Genomic DNA, 23,950 nt, shown 5'->3' with positions numbered 1-23,950 from the left:
AGAAGTTCTAAAGTACTCTGCTTTTAGAAAATGAGATTTCCAACACTTGGACAGGTAGCTGTAATCTCCTACAACTTAACTTGTTTCTGTGTTTACTAATACTATATTTATCATTATAATACATTTATAATATAGCAAGAATTAATTATCCATCTTCTGTCTATACTACCTTAATAATACTTCCTACTTTCACCTTGAACACACAACCAAATGTAGTCAACTCTATTTCTACTTTCTACTAGATTTCCATATAGGTAATACTTTGACATATAGAGGTCTTCCTCCATTTCTTGTATGTTTCTTTTAAATAAGACATACAGGTTATAGTTACTTTCTACTCAGCAAGCCTTGGTAATATGTAAAATCTGAAACTTGTCTCTATTTCAACTCATTTTATTATTCCTACTCTGTAGCAAGTACGCAGACACTATAAGTATTATTACTGATGCTATTTTAGTCTAAAAGTTCTTCTGTACATTCATCTTTTTAAAGATCTTATTTCACAGATGATCAAATGAATATAAGAGGTCATTATAATGAAGATTGATATGACAAAAACAAAACAAACAAAAAAAAAAAAAACAAGAAAAAAGACCCCAGCCTTCTTATATGATTTGAGAAAGATTATTAGGTTGACTGTTTCAAATACAGGAAGAACATATCCAAAACAGTCCTAGAAACAGAACAAAGAAGTAACTCAATTTCTTACTATCTTGTGATGAAGAAGTAATTTTATGTGCTATGATGTGATTGAATTAATGCTACAGGCAGGACAGTGAACACTAACTATGAGCAAGCAAAATAATACTATGTAATTTCACTTATACATATGTGGAATCCAAACAACAAAATGAACAAACCCAAACAAATTTATATATGAAGGTGGTACGCCCCCCAAAACTGCAATTATCTTCTGGAGGATGGGTCCCTTTTCATACAGACTTCCTTTGCTAGGTGAGTGTTCTAGGAATCCATCTGTTTCAGTGTTATCAGCTGGCATTGTTGTGAAAGGCTATGTTCAGCTTCAGTGAATTTTTCTGAAGATTTTTTCAATGCATTTGCCCATTATGATGGGTGATTTACAGTGCTCCTGCCTACACTATGCTCAGTGTTCAGCAGTTTTGACCAAAAAACGGCATGATCCCCATGCCCCATTCTCCCTATTCAACACATCTTTCCCCAAATAACCTTTGCTTCCCCAGACGAAAAAAGTCCCCAAGAGGGAAACATTTTGCTGATGTGGAAGAGATGAAATAAAAAATGGCAGAGGCACTAAAAGGCACCCAAATTGCCAAGTTCAAAAACTGTTTTGAGCAGTAGAAAAAAATGTGTCCATAGGTGTATTGCATCAAATGGAGAGTACTTTGAAGGTGACTAAAGTTTAAACATGTAAGAATACATACACAATTTTTAATAAATAAATTCCGGGTTTTTTTTGGTTCCCCCTGTATACAGAAATAATGGAGGGTGGGCCTCGGTAGCAAAGGGGAAGGGAAATAAGAAGTACAAACTTCCAGTTATAGGTCTCAGGAATGTAATGCACAGCATAGGAAATATAGCCAATAATATCATAATAACTATGTGCAGTGACAAGCAGTTACTAGACTTATTGTGGTGATCACTTTTTAAGGTATGCAAATGTTGAATCACTATATTTTATACCTGAAACTGATATATTATATGTTAACTACAATTAAGAAGATAAGACAAGTAATATTACCTCCCTAAATTCATTTATGAGCCAAAAGGAATACAGTAGTACATAGTCAAGAAGAGCATAAGTAAACCAAAGTTAACTATGACCTTTTCTGGATCATATCCCAGCACTCTTAAACCTAAACCAACTAGACATTTTTATTGTATATTCAGCACTGTATGATGCTATAAAATGTGTTCCTGGGTCCCTTTAAGTAATCATGGGAATGCCAGAAAATAATTTACTAGGAAAGATAAGCTTAGAGAGTAATAAATAGGAAAGAAAAGGAGATATACACCACACTACATATATTTGTACAACTCTTTGAACCACTGAAAGCACTCTCACTTCCTTGTTCATTTTAGCCCCATAAGAAACTTCTGAAGTTAGGTGGAACCATTATTATTATCCCTAATGGAAAGGTAAGGAAACTGTGGTACAAAGAAGTAATTTTGTGTTCAAGATTAAATTAATGGTAAAGTTAACATCAGAAACCAGATATCACAATCTGTTTTTTTTTTTTTCTTTTTTTAAATCACGTCGACAAATTGTAAATGAAACCACCACATAAAACAGAGGACATTAGTATCATTTTGGGATGATGCTATGACCTCTGTATGCCCTCTTCTCAAGCACGAAACTACCTCTAATAATGTAGAAAGAAAAAGCAAAGACCTGGCCTTAGCTGGTACCTCTATGACTGGAAGCAAGTTAGAAAGCAAAGGCAATACACCAAGGACTAAGTACCATCACTGACTAGTTCCCAGTCCTATTAGAACAGACTGCCTCTTCACAGTGTCCTAAAACTGCTGTTCTCATCTTTCCCTCTCTCATTAATGTGAAACAAAGAAAGATCAGATCAGAACTGCTAACCTTGGGAACAACAAGTACATCTAGTCTAGGTCTGATTTCATCTCCATTTTTCTCCATTTAGGATTTCTGCAAATTGTGTATCTGGATGTAAGACTCCACTTCTACTAACTGTAACATCTACTCTGTAGAATAAAACATGCAAAAAAACATTTAAATTTCTGAGTGAAAAAATCTTATCTATAATAACAGTCTCTCCATACACACATAAACACACAATTACATGTGTATGTATTTTATAAAACACTTTAGACTGAAGATAATACTTATTTAAGTAAAGAACAAAGCAAAAGCATTTTATCGATACAAACTTATTTTCTGGTATCTCTATGCATCTACCAAAAAAATGATGTTTATAATGATGATCAAAATGTATTGTCCATCTTGACATGCCCTCTGAATCCCCAAAGATTAATCTAGAATATGAACAATTAAAAAAAATTTATTGTACTCCAATTCTCTGAATATTGTTAATATATGCCCTAGCCTTCACTAGGCCATATCCTCCCCTTTTATCACAATGGATGAGATTTTCCTTATAGCACTTTGCCAAAATAGTAATTATTATAGTTTCCACTTATTGTTATCTCCTCTGTACCACTGTTTTCAATGAAGGGAAACCACTGGCATCGGCAAAAATTAGAAATTGTCAGATACTCTGGTTTCAGAAGAACAAGACTTTGAGAATGAGTATAGATAGTAAGTCTCTTCTACAGCTAATGTCTGACTTTGTTAGCTTTGTTAACTATATAAAGAAATTACCTTACAAGGTAATGTATAAATATATACAAATGAAGAAAAAAATCCAGAATGGGTAAGGTAATCATTTAAAATCACACATAAATAAGTGAATGACCTGGCTTCAAAACTAACTTTCTTTGCACAGTATTCTCTCTCTAATCTGAAGAATAGAATAAAGGCAAAGCAGTATACTTTGTGCTGAATTCCAAACAGTGTGGCATGGTATAGTTTTAGCTAATATGGGTGGCATCAATAAGTATTCGGTACTGTTCAAAAGAGGTAGAATGTAATAATGTATCACATCCAAAGTTATTATCTGTTGCTGGATCCATGTAAATACTAAAGCAAAAAGCTTTGAAGAAGGAAAGAAATCCAAATGATGCATCTTAGTGTTACCTATGTATTCATCTCTTAGCGAATAACAGTATTTAAAAAATTTCAAGCATTTTCAAATACTTAGTTGTTTATAAAGTTTCCTAGATAACACATTTAATTGTTAGTTCAAAATCTTTACTAGCTAGGAAATTATCTAAGTGTTTTAGACTTTTCTCTCAAAACCATAAAGAGAATGATAAAAATTTTCTGTATTATCTTCCTCCAGAAAGAAAAAATGGCAAATGGAAAAAGAGCTTGATACAGATATCTCAATGCTATCACTACCTTTTTTTTTTTGTATTATAGTGTTTCAAGAAAATTTGTATATGACTACAGGTAACAAATATAAAATTCGAGGCAATTTTCCAAATGAGGTAACCTTATGAGGTATAAGTAGTATCAGAAACTCAAATAAGAAACCTAAAGATTCAGTTTAGTACATTGATGTCTTGCCTAAAATTCACAGAAAAGACAGAAAGTAGGCTCAAATTAATGAAAGGTAGGCCAAATATCTTGCAAATTCACTTAATTCATTTACTTAAAATAACATGCTGGTAATATGCCTATATCAATAAAAACATTTAAATGGCTTTGTTATAATAGGTATTAAACAGGAAGATAGTCATAAGCATGTATATGCTTATCCTATACAGATGATTCTCCAACTAATATATCAAACCCAAATTATTATTCATGAGATTCAATCTCTATCAGACTTTATATATTTCAGTCTTCCATTGAAGGTCCCTTCAAATTTCCACTCTAAAACTGGCAGCTTTAATGAGGCAAAAATACTCTTCTCTTTTTCCTCATGATGATAACCAAAATAATCCTCCTCCAACCATCTAGTCACTCACCCAGCACTCAAGAGATAACCTTTTAAACAGTGTGTGACAGCTCTGCACTTCCACGTAGAAAACACAGTTCTAAATCCAGTGCATACAACATAATAAACCCAATAAGAGAGAAATAATAAAATTACAAAGAACTACAGAAACAGAAGAATATGATAACAAAAAGATGTCCAGGACACTTAATAGTTTACAAAGTACCTACCCCTTCATTACCTCATTTATTTCTTGTAACTACCTCTGAAGTAGGCAGGCTGAATACTGTTTTTCATTTTAAACCCAAGAATATTAAAGCACAGAGGCCTCTACAAGATCATTTATGTATTTTAATAAGCATATTTTTGATACTGTCATTTTGACTGTATTGTAATAAACTATATTAACAGTGCCAGAAAAAAAGCCACAGGTCATTTTTTTTTATATCTGATAATGACTGCTTTCCACTATCCTGTCTCAGTCTTTTAACTCCCTGCCTTCATAAGCTCTGTGCCTTTCTTCTGTCTTCTCTTATCTTAATGCTTATTTCTATCTTATATACCATTATTATTTTGTGATTTTCTTATATGCTTACCTTTTCCTACTAGAGTTCTGAATGGGATTAGTAACTGTCCTATCTTTGTATCAGTTGTGATTAACACAGTACTTGTCACAAAGCAAATGCTTAGTAATCATTTAGTGAATAAGCTATTAAATAAATGCATAAAATGTTAATTGAAAAAGATGAAAAGGTTGATAAAATAAATCATTCTAAAAAAGGCCAAATATAAAAAAAAAAAATCACAGAAAAAAAACCTAAAAACTTACTTCTCATTTTAAACAGCACTAATTTCTTTTTTCACACCAAAACTAATATTTTACTTATGAAAATATATCTGGACATGATTATGACACCATAGTCAAATTCAATTTTTATATCACTTGCTTTGTAGCTTTTTGTTTATTTTAAAGGGCCAAATGAAAGATAATTTCAAATGTGCAGTAATAAGTTTACACTATTTGCTTTGTTTCCTTAACTCACTTTTCTGTTTTGAAGAATATTGCACAACCATCCACATGCTTTCTCTCCTGCTCAGACATGATTTTGGCACGTGACTTTGGAGAAAAAAATCCATCATATCCACGCTCCTTCAATGCTGGCAGAAAGAGAGTGAAGTATTGCTCTGTTTCCACTTCCTGAGATGAAAGAAAAGTTATCATCGACATGACGGAGGAAAAAGCTAATAAAGAAATTAAAATTTTAACCATTATGAGTAATATGTGACTAAGTTCAAATATTTCACATAACAAATATCATCTATCTTACCTTACTGCTAACAGCTGCCACTTCACAATGGCAGCTTTTTAAACCTAAAAGAACCAGGTGTTACATGATTTTCTATGCTCAAACAGCCAGTGAGGCCCAAGCCTCTTGACTCCCAATATAGAATTCATTCCACTATACTTCACTTCCTCACAACTGGTAATTAAACAAAGAAAGTTGGTCATAGTATAGATGAAAGAAATAGTAAATTTTCTATATAAAAGGGTAATTTAAAATTTTTTAAATCTTTCTCAACTGCGATAGAAAGGAATGATACCAAAGAGTGAGAAGCTTAGGATCAATCAACAAAAAATTCCACTTTATAGAATTTTTAGGTACCTGCATCCAATGGTCTCTGCTAATTTAGTAATTATTAGGTTAGACTATTTTATTTTTGACCCACAAAGTTTTTAACAAATTCTTCCAAATGAAAAAGTCAAGTGTGAAGATAATGATCTATGTATGGTAATGCTCATAACATGATTTTATAACATACCTAAATGTCCAACAGTAGAGAAAATGATAAATCAATAGTCATATAATTAATTTTGAAAAATTTTAATATAGAAAGGGCATTAGGTACAATAAACAAGAAAGAAAATATGTCGACTTTATTTTTAAAATGTATAAAATGTATCTGCAAATAAATAAATGCATAAGAATGTGTACAAGGCACACTTTAGAAGTTTTAACACAGCAACTATCTTTGGGATATGAGATTAGGTGTATTATTCCATCACTCTTTATATTTTTTCAAAATGTAGAACTTCTCTAGAATTAACACTTTATAAGGTAGTATTAATTTTATAATAGGAAATATTTTTGGTATATAGTGTATATGACCTACATTTGAAAAATTAATTCTTATTAACATACTCAGCCAAGTCCACCCCCAGAGCATATTACAGAATAATAATTTTAATTTTAAACAATACCGTTTCTGATAATATAACATTTCTTGCTTTAACAAAATTTTTAAATCAAATGTATTGGGGTGACATTGCTATAAAAATTTTTTTATTATGGTGTTTTTATCTTCAAACTATAATTTTACTTAGAAGAGTGTGAGGCTGTTACTACTACAAAATACTAAATCAAAACAGAGACAAGTAAGTAATAATAATAAGCCTAATTTTGTTTGTACTCTCCTCTCCCAATTCTGTGTCAGTTCCCAGTGTTGAGAAGAAAATTTAATTTTTGAAGATTTTTATTTCTTCTTATTTCCCAGGAAGTCATATAAACCATGGACAACATAAAAATAAATTATCAAGGTGTACCACATAAAATATTTTTAAAGTAATGATTTCTTTTCAGGCTATGCTGAAAAGATTTTACATGCTTTGAAAATTGCTAAGAAAAAAGTTACTAAAAATTACTTTAAAATTTTGACTATTCATTAACTGAGTGTTGAAAAAGAAACAAGAAAACATTTGAATAGAAAGGTGCTTCTTCAGTAAAATTTATTATAATAAAGTGTTATAAAACAGAAGGACCTAATTTTCAGAGATGGCTTTTAAAATAAGGCAAAATTGCATGATTTATAATGTGACAGTTTTAAATGTTTAAAAAGTTTATCATTAAGGAACAACAGTGGGCAACTAATTTTTTTACAAATTAAAAGTTAAATTCATGGGCCTAAAAAAACACAATCTTCTGAAATTTTTGTTTTAGCAATAGTAATAATTTGTGGATGAGATGAATTGTTAACATGAATAATGCATGAGATAATTTTCACTTAAAACAGTAAATGAGTGTAAATGGATGACTGCTTAGCAAAATATTTCACTGTAGAAATTTAATATGTGCTTATTAAAATTGTCCATTTTTAAAAAACTTGTGCCTTGGCTAACATTATGAATTGTATGCCAATATTTCTTTTTCTGGGGTTAAACTCATTAATATGATATATCAATGGACTTGTAAAAGTCTGTTAAATTTGAAAAATGATATGTTTCTGTAAAACATATTTCAAAAAATAAAATAAAATAATCTATTTTTAAAGAGGAGAGAAAACAATCTCTTTTGAGTTTTTCATTGAACACAGGATCTCTCTCAGAAGACCTTTTATTTTTAAGTTCACCTTTAGCTTAAAGACAATTCAATTTCTATTGTGTTACCTGAAGACTAATGATATCTGCGTCACAGTTAACAATTTCTTCCATAATTCCCTTTTTCCTGTATTCCCAGTTTAATGCCCAGGATGGGCAATAGCCATATAGCTGCCGGGTAGCGTATTTATCACATAACACATTGTAACACATAACCGTGAATGATGCTAAGAAATGGGAGAAAAAAAAAACAACAGACAAAAGGGAGAAAATTAGGCGACCTTTTCTAAAGCAATTATCATGTGCACAAGCACACAGGGCACACAAATATACTAAAGATATCATCACTCTGAAATGCCTCAGTCAATAAGGTATTAAATGATATCCATAAAAGCTACTGGAGTCCATCTCACCAAAGCAATTTTACTGGAAGTAAACTAAGAGTTCACATTTGAGATTTTTAGGAAATTTATTTTAATAAATAAAAATGCTAATTTTTTGCCCATAATTTGTTGAGCAAAGCTTCTCTCTATAACTGAAATAAAAGTAAATTTTAATTGTTCTCATTAAAAGGTTCTAATTTCATTAATTTTTATTGATAAAATATCCAAATATTCAAAAGTATATCTATATATTTTTGGACCTCTTGCTGCTCTCATTGCTCTGAGCCAGAAGAATATGGACTAACCAAGTTAAGTTATAAAAGAATCCTTTTTGCCAAATCAAATGTTCACTTCTGAAATTAAATTCTCATTTAAAAATGCCCTTGAACTATAAAAAGACTGTGAGCAAACTAATTGTTGGGAGAACATAGTTTGTATTCTTGCTACTCAAAAGTGTGCTCTAAGGGCCAGACATCAGCTATCTTACAAATGAAGAATCTTTGGTCCCACAAAAACCTATTGAATCAGAACCTGCAATTTAACAAAATCATCAGGTGATTCATATAACATGCATATTAGTTTGAAAAGTCATGATTTTAACCAGTAAGTCTTTGTCCTAGCTGCCAATTGAAAACAATTCACAGAGCTTTAAAAACAAATAAACAAAAAAAAAACTGCTACCCAGGGCCCTACTCAGACAAATTAAGTCCATATATTAGGATCTGGGTATTTATATTTATAAAAAGTATCCCAGATGATTAGAATGGGCAGAGACAGTTGAAAATCACATATTTAAATAAAAGGTGAGAAATCCAAGTAATAAAGTAACACAATTAAAGTTGGTTCAGATTCAGATGATGGTATAAGAATTAAGAGAAACTTAGTTCAATGGTCCCCTGGGGATCCGACAGGTGGCAATTTTATATACTGGTACCTTTTTCACTATTTGGTACTTATCCTTACATAGTTTAATAATTATAATTTTGTGGCTATAAATCACACTTACCCATCATTAGTCATTATCCCCACCTCCCTATGCACCAGAAGAAGTAAAAGGCATTTTTAATATCTTTTTTTAGCACTTAGATTCTCCTCAGGAAAGCACCATACATTTCAAGAAAACTCCATACTAGTTTTTCAATAAGAAAAAAATCCAAGAACATATTACTCTGACAATTCAATAACTAATGAAAACTTGTTTTTATTGTTTTTTTTCCTATGCAAATGTAGGTATGCAATATTAGGAAAGCTTTTCTTCAAGATGATGTTCACTTGTGCTTGAAAAGGGATTGCTTTGACTAACTAGAAAATGATGTTCTTAATAACAGAAAGGAACAAATTAATTGCACATTAGGAAAGGCTAAACATAAATAAATCTGCCTAACTTAAGGCTTTGTAAAAAACCTTAGGTGTTCTTTTTTTCAGACAATCAAGGTATATCCTGATAATAGAAATGTTATTTGTTATAGCACTGACACAGTGTCTCTTAACCCTCTGAGTACCATACATAATTGCTAAAATTTGTGTGAGAAATGCCAGGCTATTTTGCTGAGAAATGCAGAGTTTATGAAAAATGTCTATAAAAACATTATATTCAAGTAATTTGCTGAAAATTTCATGACATATAGTAAATACACTCTTCTTTTGTAAGCAGTGTTCTTTGACGCAATTTAGCAAAAAATTTATTGCATTAAAATTATTTTATTATAACAATTATTTTAGAAAAAATAAATTCTTCCTTCAACATGGCTTTTGAAATATAATATATGGCATAATATAAAACCTATGATTATAATTCGAAAAAACACATAGCAACATGGATAACAAGTATGCCAAATATTGCATAAATTTTTGGAAAAATAAAGAAAACTTCATAATGTACAAAAGAAAATGAACACAAACGGCATTCACACTAGACATATATCAATAGATACCAACAGTGAAAAACAGTTTATAAACAAAATGCTAACGCTATGCCATGAAGCAATAAAAATGTCCATTAGCAAAAGCTTCCTTACCATGCACACTGCATAGTTTCGACAATTATTGCAAAGATAAATGAAATTAAAAGGACTGTTTGAAAAGTAAGTAAAAATTATAACAGAATTAATATGTCAGTATTTGAACAAGTGTAAAAATTTGAAATTTGGATCAACATGAGAAAAAGTTATATCAATATATATAACCTCAGGTACAAAAAAAGAGAACAAAACATAAAATATAAATTATTCTGTTGTTATTTACATATATAGCCATCGAAAAAAGAGTTGCTGGGAGGGACGCTGGCACTTTTAGGAAAATTTGTCAGTGTTATTCACAGCGACGTTGGCACTCAAAGGGTTAATGCAGGTTGATACTGTGGATCTAGAGTGTGGTGGCTTTAAAATTATTACTTCTGGAAGACAGAAATGTATTGTGTATGATAATATTCCTCAGTATTATTAAAATATAAATAGAACCATGAAGATGTTATGCTGCCCATATTTCCAAATACTAAAGATAATGATTTTTTTCTGAATCCTCTTATTTCATAACTTAAAAAAAAAACCAAAAACCTTACAAACAGAAGGGCTTAAAAAGTACACAAGCAACTCTGATTTACCATTAAAAATAATAAAGTATCAGAATTCAGTGATTGGTTTAATCTTCATATTAAAACAGCAAAATTTTTATTTCTAAATTTTATAAATTTGATACTCTGAAACCTATTACTCCTGTGATTAAAAAGAAGGCAACCAGAGAAATACCAATTTATAACAAGTTTTTTAAGTAGGATTTCCAAACATAAAATGTCTAATAAGCAGTAAAAAGCCCTATAAATGATGTCAAATCATTATTTGTCTCCACAAAGATAATAAAGGTTTATATTTTCTACATTACTGCAGTTCTAGAAGTGCTAAATCATATCTTTAAATTGCTCAAATGTTCACCCTGTACCATTTCTATGCTACTGGCCTGGTATGATATTTTGTTTCCAATATAGGACTCAGTCTAAATTATTATTTCATAAGTGTTATAAGTCTACCTGCTCAAGAAAAATTAAGTACCTAACTAGGTTAAAATTTTTCAGAAGATTCATTATTACTTTTTTTTTTTATCTCCCAATACCCTGTGTAAAGGTGTCAACTGAATCATTTTAAAACCAAGAGCTGCATCACTGTGAAAGATAGGAGATTCTTGTACATAAGCCATCAGTAAAATGAAGGCCTGTTCATTATATCACAATGCCCAAATGGCATTTCAAGCATTTCTTTAAAAAGTCAAGGAAGAATAAAAACTATTTACCTGATGGCAGAATTTGGTCTCGTTCTTTTAATGTAATCCATGGCCTCGGAGGAAGCTGCTCTGGATGAACTAAAAAAATAAAAATTTAACATAAGGTAATTTCTAAAATCAGTATCGTTTACTTTATAATGTCTAATCAACTTGTTTTTTCTTCAGCTGTAATGACCCACAAACTGACTTAAATATACAATGAAATATAATGAAAATTATAAGCAAAGGAAGTTTACGAAGAGCTGTGCAGAAAACACATAACTAATACACAAAAAGAATATTAGGAAACTCAATGGTACTTACATAGTATTTATTAAAAGTACCTATTTAAAACCTTAAGCAGGTTTTTATGTCTAAGTTACACATTGACTCAGCCTTGCTCGCTGCTGGGAAATCAAAGCTATGTGGAGCTCAACATATTGATGAACTTTCTTTTTATTAAATCTTCACTCGAGGATGTGTGTTTATTGACTTTTGAGGGGGTGCAGAGAGAGAGAGAGAAATTCGATGAAAGAGAAACACTGATCGGTTGCCACAACCTTTTGGTGTACTGGTGTACAGGGATGATGCTCCAACCAACTGAGCCACTGGCAAGGGCAAATACTCAAATATCTTTAAAACAGAAAACAACACATGGATGTATAATAAAAATCAATGTATTTTTCTAATGGGACTTTAATTACCTAATTTAAATCTTTCTCTCTTTCATAACATCCATGCAAAGAAAGAGATTAGAACTAGACTGTCCAGAAAAAAGAAAGGTATTGGTTAAACATTAATTACTCAGATATGATTATCAATGCCATGAAACTAAATACTATCCAACTATCAGATGAAAGAAAATTCACTAAGTTAAAATTTAACTACCCCCTTTTCTTCTTTCTTTTGAAAATATTTTCAATTACAGAACAATCTGAAGCAAGTTACAGATTAGCCCAGGGTATTAGTGGCTGAGAAATGAATTTTTTTAAAACAAAAATATACCATCTTCATCCAGCCACAGAAATTTTCATGAAAGTATCCAAGATTTTTAAGTATCACTTTACTAACCATTCTTGTGTCAAAAGTCTACCTTTAAGATGCCTGTTTTAGCACCTATACTTTTCATAATGGCTGTACCAATATATAGTCCCACCACAATGCACAAGGGTTCCCTTTTCTGCATACCCTCACAACCATTCTTACTTCTTGTCTTTTTTATAATAGTTATCTTAACAGGTATGAAGTGATATTCATTATGGTTTTGATTTGTATTTCCCTGATGATTAATGGTGTTGAGCATCTTTTTTTTTTTTTTTTTTTTTCACTGTGTGGTTGTCTCTCACTCGCGATCCCAACTGGGGACCTGACGTGCAACCTAGTCATGTGCCCTAACTGGGAATTGAACCAGCGACACTTGGCTCACAGGCCGATGCTCAATCCACGGAGCCACAGCAGCCAGGGAGCATCTATTTATGTACAGCCACCTAAGTGTCTTCTCTGGAAAAATGTCCATTTAGATTGTCTGCCATTTTTTAATTGGATTGTTTGTTTTCTTGGCTACTGTATGAGTTTTCTGGATATTTTTTTGGATATTAGTCTTTTATCAGATATATGATTTGCAAATATTTTCTCCCATTCAGTAGTTACCTTTTCATTTTCTTAATCATTTCCTTTGCTGGACAGGAGCTGTTTAAGCTGTTTAGTATGATATAGTACTTATTTATTTTTGTTTCTGGTAACAGATTCAAAAAATTATCAGTAAGACCTATGTCAAGGAGTCTGCCACCTATGTTTTCTTCTAGTTTTATGGTTTCAGTTCTAATGTTCAAGTCTTTAATCCATTTAGAGTTAATTTGTGTGTATGGTAGAAGATAGTGTTTGCGTTTTACTCTTTTACATGCAGCTGCACAGTTTTTCCAATACCATTTATTAAAGAGCCTGTCTTTTCCCATTGTATTGAATATATTCTTGGCTCCTTTGTTGTAAATTAATTGACTACATATGAGTGAATTAATTTCTGGGTTTTCTATTCTTTCCATTGATCTATGTGTCTGTTTTTATGCCAGTACCATATTGTTTTAATTACTATGGCTTTGTAATATAAGTTTAAAGTCAGGGGGCATGATACCTCCAGCTTTGTTCTTCTTTTTCCAGATGCTTCAGCTATTTTGGGTTTTTTTTGTGTGTGTGTGTGGTCCCATACAAATAATATGATTATTTGTTCTAGTTCTTTGAAAAATGCCATTTGTAATTCTTATAGGGTTTGTACTGAATCTTTAGATTGCTTTGGGTAGTATGGACATTTTAACAATATTGATTCTTCCAATCGATGAATACAAAATATCTTTCCATTTACTTGTATCTTCTTCAATTTCTTTCATTAATGTCTTGTTTTCAATAAACATGTCTTTCACCCCAGGTTCAATTTATTCCTAGGTATTTTACTCTTTTTGATGCAACTGTAATTGGGATTGTTTTATTTCTCTTTCTGATACTTCATTATTGGTATATAGAAATGCAACAGATTCTTGTGTATTGATTTTGTATCCTTCAACCTGAATTCGTTTATTAGTTCTAACAGTTTTTTTACAAAGTCTTTAGGGTTTTCTAAATATAATATTATGTCATATGCAAACAGTGACAGTTTTGCATCTTCCTTTACAATTTGGATGTCTTTTATTTCTTTTTCTTTCTTAACTGTTCTGGCTCAGACTTCCAGTATTACGTCACATAAATGTGGAAGAGACTGGGTATCCACAAAGAAAGAAGAAAGAGGGGAACCTATCAGAAATCAAATAATAACATGGTAGACGTAAGTTATACATATTTACTACTAACTTATATGTAAATGGTTTCAATACACAAATTATAAGAGTGGAATCTTGATGGGATAGACAAAAAACATGACGCCTGAATCAACTGCATGCTGTCTATAAGTAAGAGGATGGAAAAAGATAGACTATACTCACATTAAACAAAAATTTCAGAGTGGTTATATTATTATCAGATAAAGTATACTTAAAAACAAAGTAAATACTTGAAACAAAGAAGGTCATTACATAATGATAGAAAGATCAAGCCACCAAGATGTAGCAATTCTAAATATGTATCTACCAAACAACACAGCTTAAAAATACAAACCTCAGCAAATTAGAATCAAACAATAATAAAAGACAACAGAAAATTAAACATTTGAAAATAATCCATTAGTCAAAGACAATTAAAAAAAATACATTAAACAGAATGGAAATATAAAATATATCAAAATTTGTGGAATGCAAGTAAAACAGATTTGCAAGGTAGATTTATAATGCTAAATGTTTATGTTAAAAAAAAAAGGTCTCAAATAAACAATTTAAGTTTTTATGCTGAATAAGAAAGAGAACAAAATAAACTCAGAGCAAGCAAACAGAAGGAAATGCTAACATATAGGGAAGCAGAAAGATTAAACATGAAAGAATAAAAAAATACAGTGTAAATTCTAACCAAATGAGGTGTGACATTACAGGTTGTCAGCTGTCATTAACTAGCTGTGTTTAGTTCAGTAAAGTGCTTTACTCTCTGAATCTCAGAATTTGCCTGTACAATGCCAGTAAAAATTCCTACCTCCTAGGTTCTTGGAAAGATTAAAGGAGATAATGTACTAAAGCTCCTTACATATCTCTTGGTCAATAGAAAAAGCACTCAGTATAAGAAAAGAAGAATGTGCCACTACCCTGGGATATACTAATGGCAGGAATTCCATACCTATATGCACTTATAAAAATGGTCAGATGCTCTTAAATAAAACGTGACATATTAGCTAACAGTAATATCTGTAGAGTTTATTGCTTTGTCATTAATAGTTACCTGCAAGATTGTCAAGCATAAAGTTCAGTAGCTTTCGGGTTCCATCTGGGTCCTGGTATAAATTGAGAATATCCTGTGATAAAGGATTGCCTAAAGCAGAAGATAAAAATACAATATGTAAGGCAAAATAGTAAGACCAGATAAAAAATAGTAATTTTCTATAGTGATTTTTACTATATTTAATCTAAACATAAATTTTAAAAAATTATGTGAATTTAAAGAACTACTCTTTGTTAAGATATTCATGAAGAAAAACTTCAAGTTATTTCTTTCTGCATGTCACTATACTAAATCCTTATAATTTATGTTTGTGAAAATCATATGTATACATACATACATAAGCATATAAATATTAATTATGGTTAATTCTGAAGTAATATCACAACTTGGTAGTTGAAGTAAACATTACAGGTTCTACATTTATCTTTGAAGACAATATTTTAATTGAAATACAAAGAGCCCTGTATGAGAAGAAATGAATGATATAAAAGAGAGGGAGAGTCATTCTAGTTGGAATATTTTTATTACATATGAGAAAAAGAAGATATTTCAAGTGAAAAAAAACCTGTTATCAAGATGAGTTAGTAAAATATGAGATAAAAGTAAGAATTTTTTATGATACTTATCAGGGATATCTGAGTACTAGGAGTACAGATAAAAAGACAAGATGTTGTTACAGTCTATATATTCCTATAAAAAATAAAGGAGGTATTTGTTAAGACAAGCACACAACAACAGTCTGGTAAAGAGATTTGAAAAAACAAAAACCATGGAAATTCCAGAAATGAAGGTTCTAACTATTAAAACAAAGAACCAAAATCTTCAGTGCTTGTGGGAGTGTAAAACTATAGAACTATGGTGAAAATCTAGTTAACAGTTTCCAACAGCCTTAAAGGAGGAAAAGGAACTGTTCTGGGGTGACAAAATGTTCTGTATCTTGAATGAGGCAGTGGTTACATGTGTGTCTATTTTTAACAAAATTAGTCAAGCTACGTACTTAGGTATACATACTCAATAAAGTATGAGGGAAAACATGATAAATGAGTTAGGCAGTAGATTATACACAGCTGAAAACAAAATTAGTTTAAAAAAAAAAAAGCAAAGAAATTACCCAAAAGGCATCACTAAGAATCTAAAAGAGGTAAAACATGAGATAGTAAAAGATGAGAATTAGAATAAAAATTCTTAACATATACTAATTGGAGGTCCAGAAGTAAAGAACAGAATTTTGGTTTCTGGTCCAACATCTAAAGAGCTTGGATTCTATTGCTTCCATCCTAACAATTGAGGTCATATGGCAAACTGCTGCCCTGAGCACAAACAGGCAGATTCAGAGATCACAGCCTAGTGGGAACAGGAGCCCAGATGCAGAAGCCCAGAACTGGAACTTGTATTAATGTGAATACTATATATAATAACTGACAAATTGCTGAAGGCTCAGAGAAGATTAGCTTGAGAGTTAAAAACTCAAGGGGATCCAATATGAGGGGACTCACACTTTCCTTAGTCCTACCTCCAGGAGCCCCACCAGGTTCTCACTATAAAGACTGGAGAAAAGTTGCCTCTTCTTGGAGGGGGAGGAAGAATGTAATGGTCTCTTAACAAGCACTATCCACAAGGAAAATATTTTACCTAAATACGATAAAATAGGATTTTACCAAAGTCTAACCAACCCGTGATAAGAGAAATATCCCCCACATGGGGCCCCTATAGCCTAATGCAGGTGAGGATAAAACCAACTCAGGATTACCAAAACACTGAGACATCATCAAATAGGACTACAGGACTCTATCTTTCCTTCCATACCTTACCACCATAAACAGAGCTCGTATGTAAGAGGATTACAGCTAAAAGAATTGCAAGCCTTGGGCCCTATTTACAGAGTCCTTGTGAAAAGCCAAAGACAACAGAGGAGATAAAAACTAGGACACTGGAGAAAATTTTAGATTTTAATATAATATCGTCGTCGTCGGCAGCCATCCGTCTCGAGAGACGATGGTGTAGCTTCTTAAGAGTCTATCTGCACCGCCAAAAACGGTTGTGCAGTCCGACTCGGGAGTGACACGGTATCTGTCTCCTCCCATGTTGAATCGACATCTTGCGATGACGCTGGAGTGTCCTCTCCAGTGAAGCTGAAGCTACAGAGCCTGGGCAGGGTGATATGGAGGGTCAGCTGTTGCCCATGCAGCAGACCCCCCCTCTCTTCGCAGCTGAAGGGTCCAAGGGAAAGACGGAGTCAATACAGCTTGGCTTCAGGTGCACCGCAGGAGTTGCCGGTATTGACTACAACGTCAAACCGCCTTAGGGACTCCGGCTCCGGATTTTCTGTCGGGGTTTACTCCCTTAGCCTTTCCCCTGAAGAGGTATGCCGCAAGGCAGCGGAGGTTTTTTGGAGTCAGAGTTTTCCTTCTCTGATGTGCCCTGACTGGAAGATCGAACCAGCGACACTTAGCTCGCAGGCCGACGCTCAATCCGCTGAGCCAAACCAGCCAGGGGTTTAATATAATATAATAGCTACTACAGTTAATAGCAAACACAGCCTAACTCCTAGCAAGAAGGAAAGATTAGAAAGAGGATAAGTGAAAAGAGGCAACATTTAGGTAGGGGAGAGGCTGCAAAGTTTCAAAAGCTCACTTAAAAAAAAAAGAATGAACTGATAACAGGAAGCACAATGTATATGAAGTTTATGAAAGGATTTCCTTTTATACACTACTGAAAACTAGAGAAGCCAACAGCAAGAAGAAGACTTTAACACCAGATAAGGAAAAAGGGGTAATTACTTCAAAGGAAAGACATGAGAATAGCAACAAAATTCATCAGCAACAATGAAAGCTAGAATATAGATAATAATTTCTCCAACAAGTGCAAGATGGTATCTGAGACTTTAACATTCCTCTGTGAGTAACTGACAGAAAAAGTAAACAGAAAATCAGTAAAGATGAAGACGACCAGAACGACAGAACGATACTGTCAACCAACTTGATCTGATATTTACATAATACTCTACTCAAAAACATAAAAATATGCTTTCAAGTGCACATGAACATTCACCAACAAAGACCAAATTCTGGGCCATAAAACAAACTGTAATATATTTAAAATAAAATAATACAAAAAATATTATCTGACCATAATAAAACAAAACTAAAAATCAATGACAGATATTTGGAAAATCTCTAAGTATTACAAAATTAAATATCACACTTCTAAATTACACAGGGAAACTATTTTTAACATAATTCCTGTTGAGTTCGATTTTTCAGCTGTTTTAGACTTAAATAGGCATGCTGATTTCAAAACTGCAGTTGGTTCTCTTCTACCACGTCAAGTCTTTCTCTACAGCTTGCCTTAATGCCACCACTCTAGGCTGGATCGAGTCTGGATCGAGGGAAGCACTAGTACTCTCCTGTTGGCTGAGAACAAACCTCCCTCGAGTGGGGAGGGGTGGGGGACAACCTTGGAAACCAGAGATAGGTTCATACTTGTCTAGGCTATTCAGTTACACATGAGGCAGTGTGGTGAGAAGTTGTGTGCTACTCTATATAGTGAATCGTATTCCGAAAGTGTAGTACGAGTTCTTGTCTGTATACAAGGAGTTAGCAGAATTTATTTATTTTCATTTACCTATGTACTTATTTCCTTTCCTTCAGATCATGTCTACCTCTGCTATTTCTCATCGTAAGTGCTAAACACTCCTGATTCATTCTATTGTATCTGTGGCAGTTTCACCATTCCCAGTCAAAGGACAAACATCAGCACATTTGTCAGGCAAGCCTATTTTGCATATTTTAAAGTAAAACTTGGTAATCAAGGTAAGTCTTGGGCCCCTCACAAGGTGTGCAAGCAGTGGTCGAGAGTTTACGGATGTGGGGGAACACATGATAAATTGTCATTTGGTATACCTATGGTCTGGTGAGAGTCCAGAGATCATTCAAGTGACTGTTACTTTTGTATAGGGGTAAAACGTCAGGATAGAACAAGAAGAACAAATGTAAAATAGAGTATCCCAGTCTACCATCAGCTATACACCCAGTGCCTCATTCAGCTGAAATCCCAGTGCCAGTTTTCACTGAACTACCCTCTTTCGAAAAACAGGATTATGGTGAAGAACTAAGTGACAGGAACAATAAAGATTTTGAAATTGAAGATGACTCAGTTTGTAAGGGATTTGATCAACATGAGTTGAATGATTTGGCACGAGATTTGGGACTATCCAAAAAGGCTTCAGAACTCCTAGCATCAAGACTGCACGAGAAAAACTTGCTTGAAAAAGGAGCTAAGGTATTCTACTTTTGATCAAGAGAAAGTGCATTTCTGCAGTATTTTCAAAGTGACGGTGGCTTTGTGTATTGCCTTAACATACATGGTTTAATGGAGGAATTGGAATTCCAATCTATAACACAACGGAATGGCGACTGTTCATCGATAGCTCAAAGCCGAGCTTGAAGTGTGTCCTCCTCCACAATGGCAATTTATTTGGTTCAGTCCCAGTTGGCCATTCAGTTTGTTTTCGTGAAGAATATGAAGACATAAAGAGAGTCATTGATCTGTTGCAATATCACAAGCATAATTGGATCATCTGTGCTGACCTTAAAACGGTCTGCTTCCTTCTTGGTCAGCAACGCGGATACACCAAGTATCCGTGTGTTCTGTGTATGTGGGATAGCAGAGCTCATGAGAAGCATTGGGTGAAGTCGAATTGGCCTCCAAGATACCTCAACCTGGTGATCCACGCATTCTACATGAGCCACTTGTTGACAGAAAGAACATTATATTCTCACCTCTGCACATAAAACTGGGTCTCATGAAGCAATTTGTTAAAACTTTGCCAACTGAAGGAGACTGTTTCAAATATCTCATTTTGACATTTCCTAGCCTGTCGTATGAAAAGATAAAATACCTTAATATGTATGTTTGGTAGCAGAACTTTACTACTTGTACACAATTTGACTTACAGTAACAATATATAGCCTTTATGTGAATAAAATAATTCTAAATAAACAGTATATTCAGCTAATTTTTTATTTTCCTTTGTATGTATATTTTGTATGATTTTGGGGACAAAGGGAGGGTATCCTGTACCTTAAGACGTTGATGTAGTAAGAGAAAAACTGGGGTCATTTCTGGATTCAGATGCCAAAAGTTAGTCAAAAGCAAGTGTCAGATCTAACTCAACGAAAATTGTGTTCCCCAGTGTCTCCATGGGTCAAAGAAGTTACACAGGAATTTAAAATGTTTTAGCTGAATTAAAATAAAAACACATTATCAAAATTTGTAGAGTGCAGCTAACTTGGTGTTGAGAGGGAAATTTAGAGCATTAATGGTTATATTAAAAAAGAAAGATCTAAAATCAATTATCTAATTTCCATATTAAGAACCTAAAACAATAAGAGCAAATGAACCTCAAAAAAACAAAACAACAACAAAAAAAAAACCCAGAAGGAATTAATAAAAAGAAAAAAATCAATAAAATTTAAAACAGAAAACAAGAGATTACTACTGAACCCTAATCATGGTACTCTGAAAAAGAGGCAATAAATTGATAAACCTATCTTTGACCAAGACAAAGACTCAACCTATAAATATTAAGAATCAAAGAGGGAACAGCCTATTAAACATTAGAAGGCTAAGGAATATTGAAAAAAAAAATACCTATAAAGTCAACAATTTAGAAGAAATGAACAAATTCCTTGAAAGGCAGAAATTAGCAAAGCTCACTCAAAAAGAAATGAATTAAAAAACTTGGAAAAAATGGCAGAGTAAGAATCTCCAAAAACATGCCCCTCCATAAAAGCAGTAACAACAACAACTAGCAAAAATTGTCAGAATCAACTACTTTAGAACTCCGGAAATTAACCAAATGACTGCAGCAACCCAGGGTGTATTTACTCAGGAAAAAAAGACCAATATGGGTAAAAACAGTGATTTGTGGAGTTTTAACTTCTCCTGGTACTTCTATTGCCAAGGCAGCTTGGCAACCACTGGCACAACCAAAACTGAGCTGGAACCTTTAAAAGCCTCATTTTCAAAGACTGGCCATTATCTGACCTGGGTGCTGGTTGCTTGACTCTTGCATAGTTCTAAAAAAGACTTTTACCTAGAGGGGAGGGAAATGTTTTGGGAGCATGTTTGAGGAAACCACTACTGGGAAATGTTTTAACTTTGTGGTTGTCTGAGGCTATGGAAACAGCTGGAGCAAACAACAGACTACCTCCAAAACTTAAAAAGCTTAGAAATAAGATGCCAATTGGGGCTTTGAAAAGCTCTTACATATTCATATGTATATGGAGTACTATGTACATGCTTAGGATAAAACTAAAAATAGCCTAAGCTCTCACCTGTCTGACCTTCAGGCTATGCACAAATATAAAGAGAAGGCTAATGCAGAGTTATAAATTTCCTGAATGAATACCGAAGGTGTGCCCCCAAACACAGATAGAGCCACCTGGCCAAGAGAGGAAGATTTATTGATGTTTATCTCCCTCTCTTTCTCCCTCCTCTCCCTTTTCTCTAAAAATAAATAAATAAGGTCTGTTAAAATAAACAAACAAACAAACAAAGGACTCTATGGCCATACATGATAAAGAACACAAACTTCAAAGCAACAAACAATCCTGGGAAGAAGAGATTCTGATTTCAGAGTTGCCATATTACTTAAAATGTCTAGTTCTTAATAATAATAAAAAGAAAACTAGGAAGCATGCAAAGAAACATGAGAATACGTCCCATACACAGAGGGCATAAAAGCAATCAATATAAATTATCCCTAAGGACAATAAAATCTACAGCAAGGACTGACTAGAAAAGACTTTAAAAATAAATATGTAGGGGAATTCCACCCAAGATGGAGGCATAAATAGACATGCTGTGTCTCGCTCCACAACTAAGAAGGAATACAATTACCTCAAAAACTATAAAAACCTATCAGAATTCCAGAAAATCAAACAGAAGGGAAGATCAACTAAGAAATAAAGAATACTCATTCAGACAGGTAGGAGGGGTGAGGCCCGGGTAGAGAGGCACCCGGGAGGTGAACCTGCAGCAGTAGCACCGGTGGCAGAGCCATGGGCACCAGGGTGGCAAAACCAGTGGTGGCACTGGGATGAGAACGCCTGCAGCATCAACAACAGCAAGAGTAGCAGTGGCAGCGCAGTGGCTGGGGCTGGCCGGTGGAAAGTGCAGTCACACATTTTAAAAAGTCAGGGAAAAATACCTGAGGAACTATTGCAACCCCAGACCAGACTGGGCAGCTCATGGTTTTGCCGAAGGGGAAAATAAAGTTTCTGACTGTGAAAACCAGTGGGGTTTGGGGCGGCAGAGAGAGCTGCCGGCCCCTCAGCAGAGTCCATGTGTTTAGTGGAAAAGGGGCAAGTGCTCGGCAGGCGGCATTATTTGCTCTCAGACCCCTCCTTCACATAGAGCGCCACACCGTGGGGAAACAGGTCACCCCCACTGACAAATACCTAAGGCTCCACCCCTTACAACATAAAAGGTGTGACAGCCCTCCCCAAGACACAGAGGCAAACACAGGAGGCTGTCAAGTTGAGGAGACAGAGAAGTATGGCCCAAGGAGGGAGCAGATCAAGGTTCCAGTGGGAGAACTGAGTGATGAGGAGATAGCCAACCTAACAGATGCACAGTTCAAAATGCTGGTGATAAGGCTGCTCACAGATTTGACAGAAAAGATTAAGCATGACAGGGAAGAAATAAAGGCTATACTAAATGAAATGAAGGAAAATTCACATGAAACCAGTGATGAAAGGAAGGAAACTGGGGTTCAAATCAATGATTTAGAACATAAGGAAGAAATAAACAGTCAACCGGTGCAGAAGGAGGAAAAAATAATTGAAAAAAAAAAAAAGAGGAATTGAAGGAAGACGGTGGAGGAGTGAGTGGAGGCTGTGCTTGCTTATTCCTGAAAATGGTCTTTAGTTTTGGCTAATTGTGGACAAAGCATATCAGTTACCATGTGGATACTGGCGAACGTTGAGTCTTGGCACTACTGGCAGCAGAGGAAGCCGCCTTGGAGCTACCTGTCTGGTAAGGATCGTGGAGGAGACCCAGAAGAGAGGGGAATTCTGGCTGGCTTGGCTCTGGGAGGAGTGGATGTCTGTGCAGAGAGATTTTTCAATGCCCCTAGGCTTCCCCTGAAAGGAGTTTGCAGTGGAGATCGAGGCTGTGCCCACTGACAGATGAGGCAAGGAGTAGCATATTTTGTGTATGTGGTTTTTTTTTTTTTTTTTTTTTTTTGGTGACCAGGGAGGAAAGACTAGCAGCGGGGTGAGATTCTTGAGGAGCACATGTGCAGGAGCACATCCCAGCCCACCTGGCGTGGGATGTGCCCGCTTGTGCGCAGGGAGTGGGGGCGCCTTTGGCCCGCCACCCCACCCTGATCTGAGCACGCTTGTGAAGGCACATTCAGCCAGCCCGCCTGCCTGCCCCAAGCTGAGTGCGTAAGCGGGGGCGCATTTGGCTCACCCACCCCAGGCTGCATGCTCGCAGGGGTGCATTCAGCTAGCTCAGAGCTGAGTGAGCTCGTGGGGCACATTTGGCACATTTGGCCTTCCCAGGCTGCACAC

The 23,950-nt window shown here is 34.2% G+C and overlaps 1 protein-coding gene across 2 annotated transcripts in view; it reads right to left on the bottom strand.

Annotated features, from left to right (window-relative positions):
- The window catches only part of CNOT6L (CCR4-NOT transcription complex subunit 6 like), a 92,030-nt gene that overhangs the window by 15,246 nt on the left and 52,834 nt on the right, over window positions 1-23,950 (bottom strand). For both annotated transcript variants that reach the window (XM_090266726.1, XM_090266725.1), the window contains exons 5-8: window positions 15,372-15,461; window positions 11,550-11,618; window positions 7,951-8,108; window positions 5,552-5,706 (exon numbers count right to left, since the gene is read on the bottom strand). In XM_090266726.1, coding sequence (XP_090122852.1) covers window positions 5,552-5,706; window positions 7,951-8,108; window positions 11,550-11,618; window positions 15,372-15,461 — 472 coding nt within the window. The remainder of the gene's footprint in view (window positions 1-5,551; window positions 5,707-7,950; window positions 8,109-11,549; window positions 11,619-15,371; window positions 15,462-23,950) is intronic.

Source organism: Furipterus horrens, unplaced genomic scaffold (assembly GCF_987537825.1).
Source record: "Furipterus horrens unplaced genomic scaffold, mFurHor1.1.pri manual_scaffold_2, whole genome shotgun sequence".
Taxonomy (NCBI): Eukaryota; Metazoa; Chordata; class Mammalia; order Chiroptera; family Furipteridae; genus Furipterus; species Furipterus horrens.
Note: the sequence above shows the minus strand (reverse complement) of the source record. Positions and strands in the feature narration are given on the sequence as shown.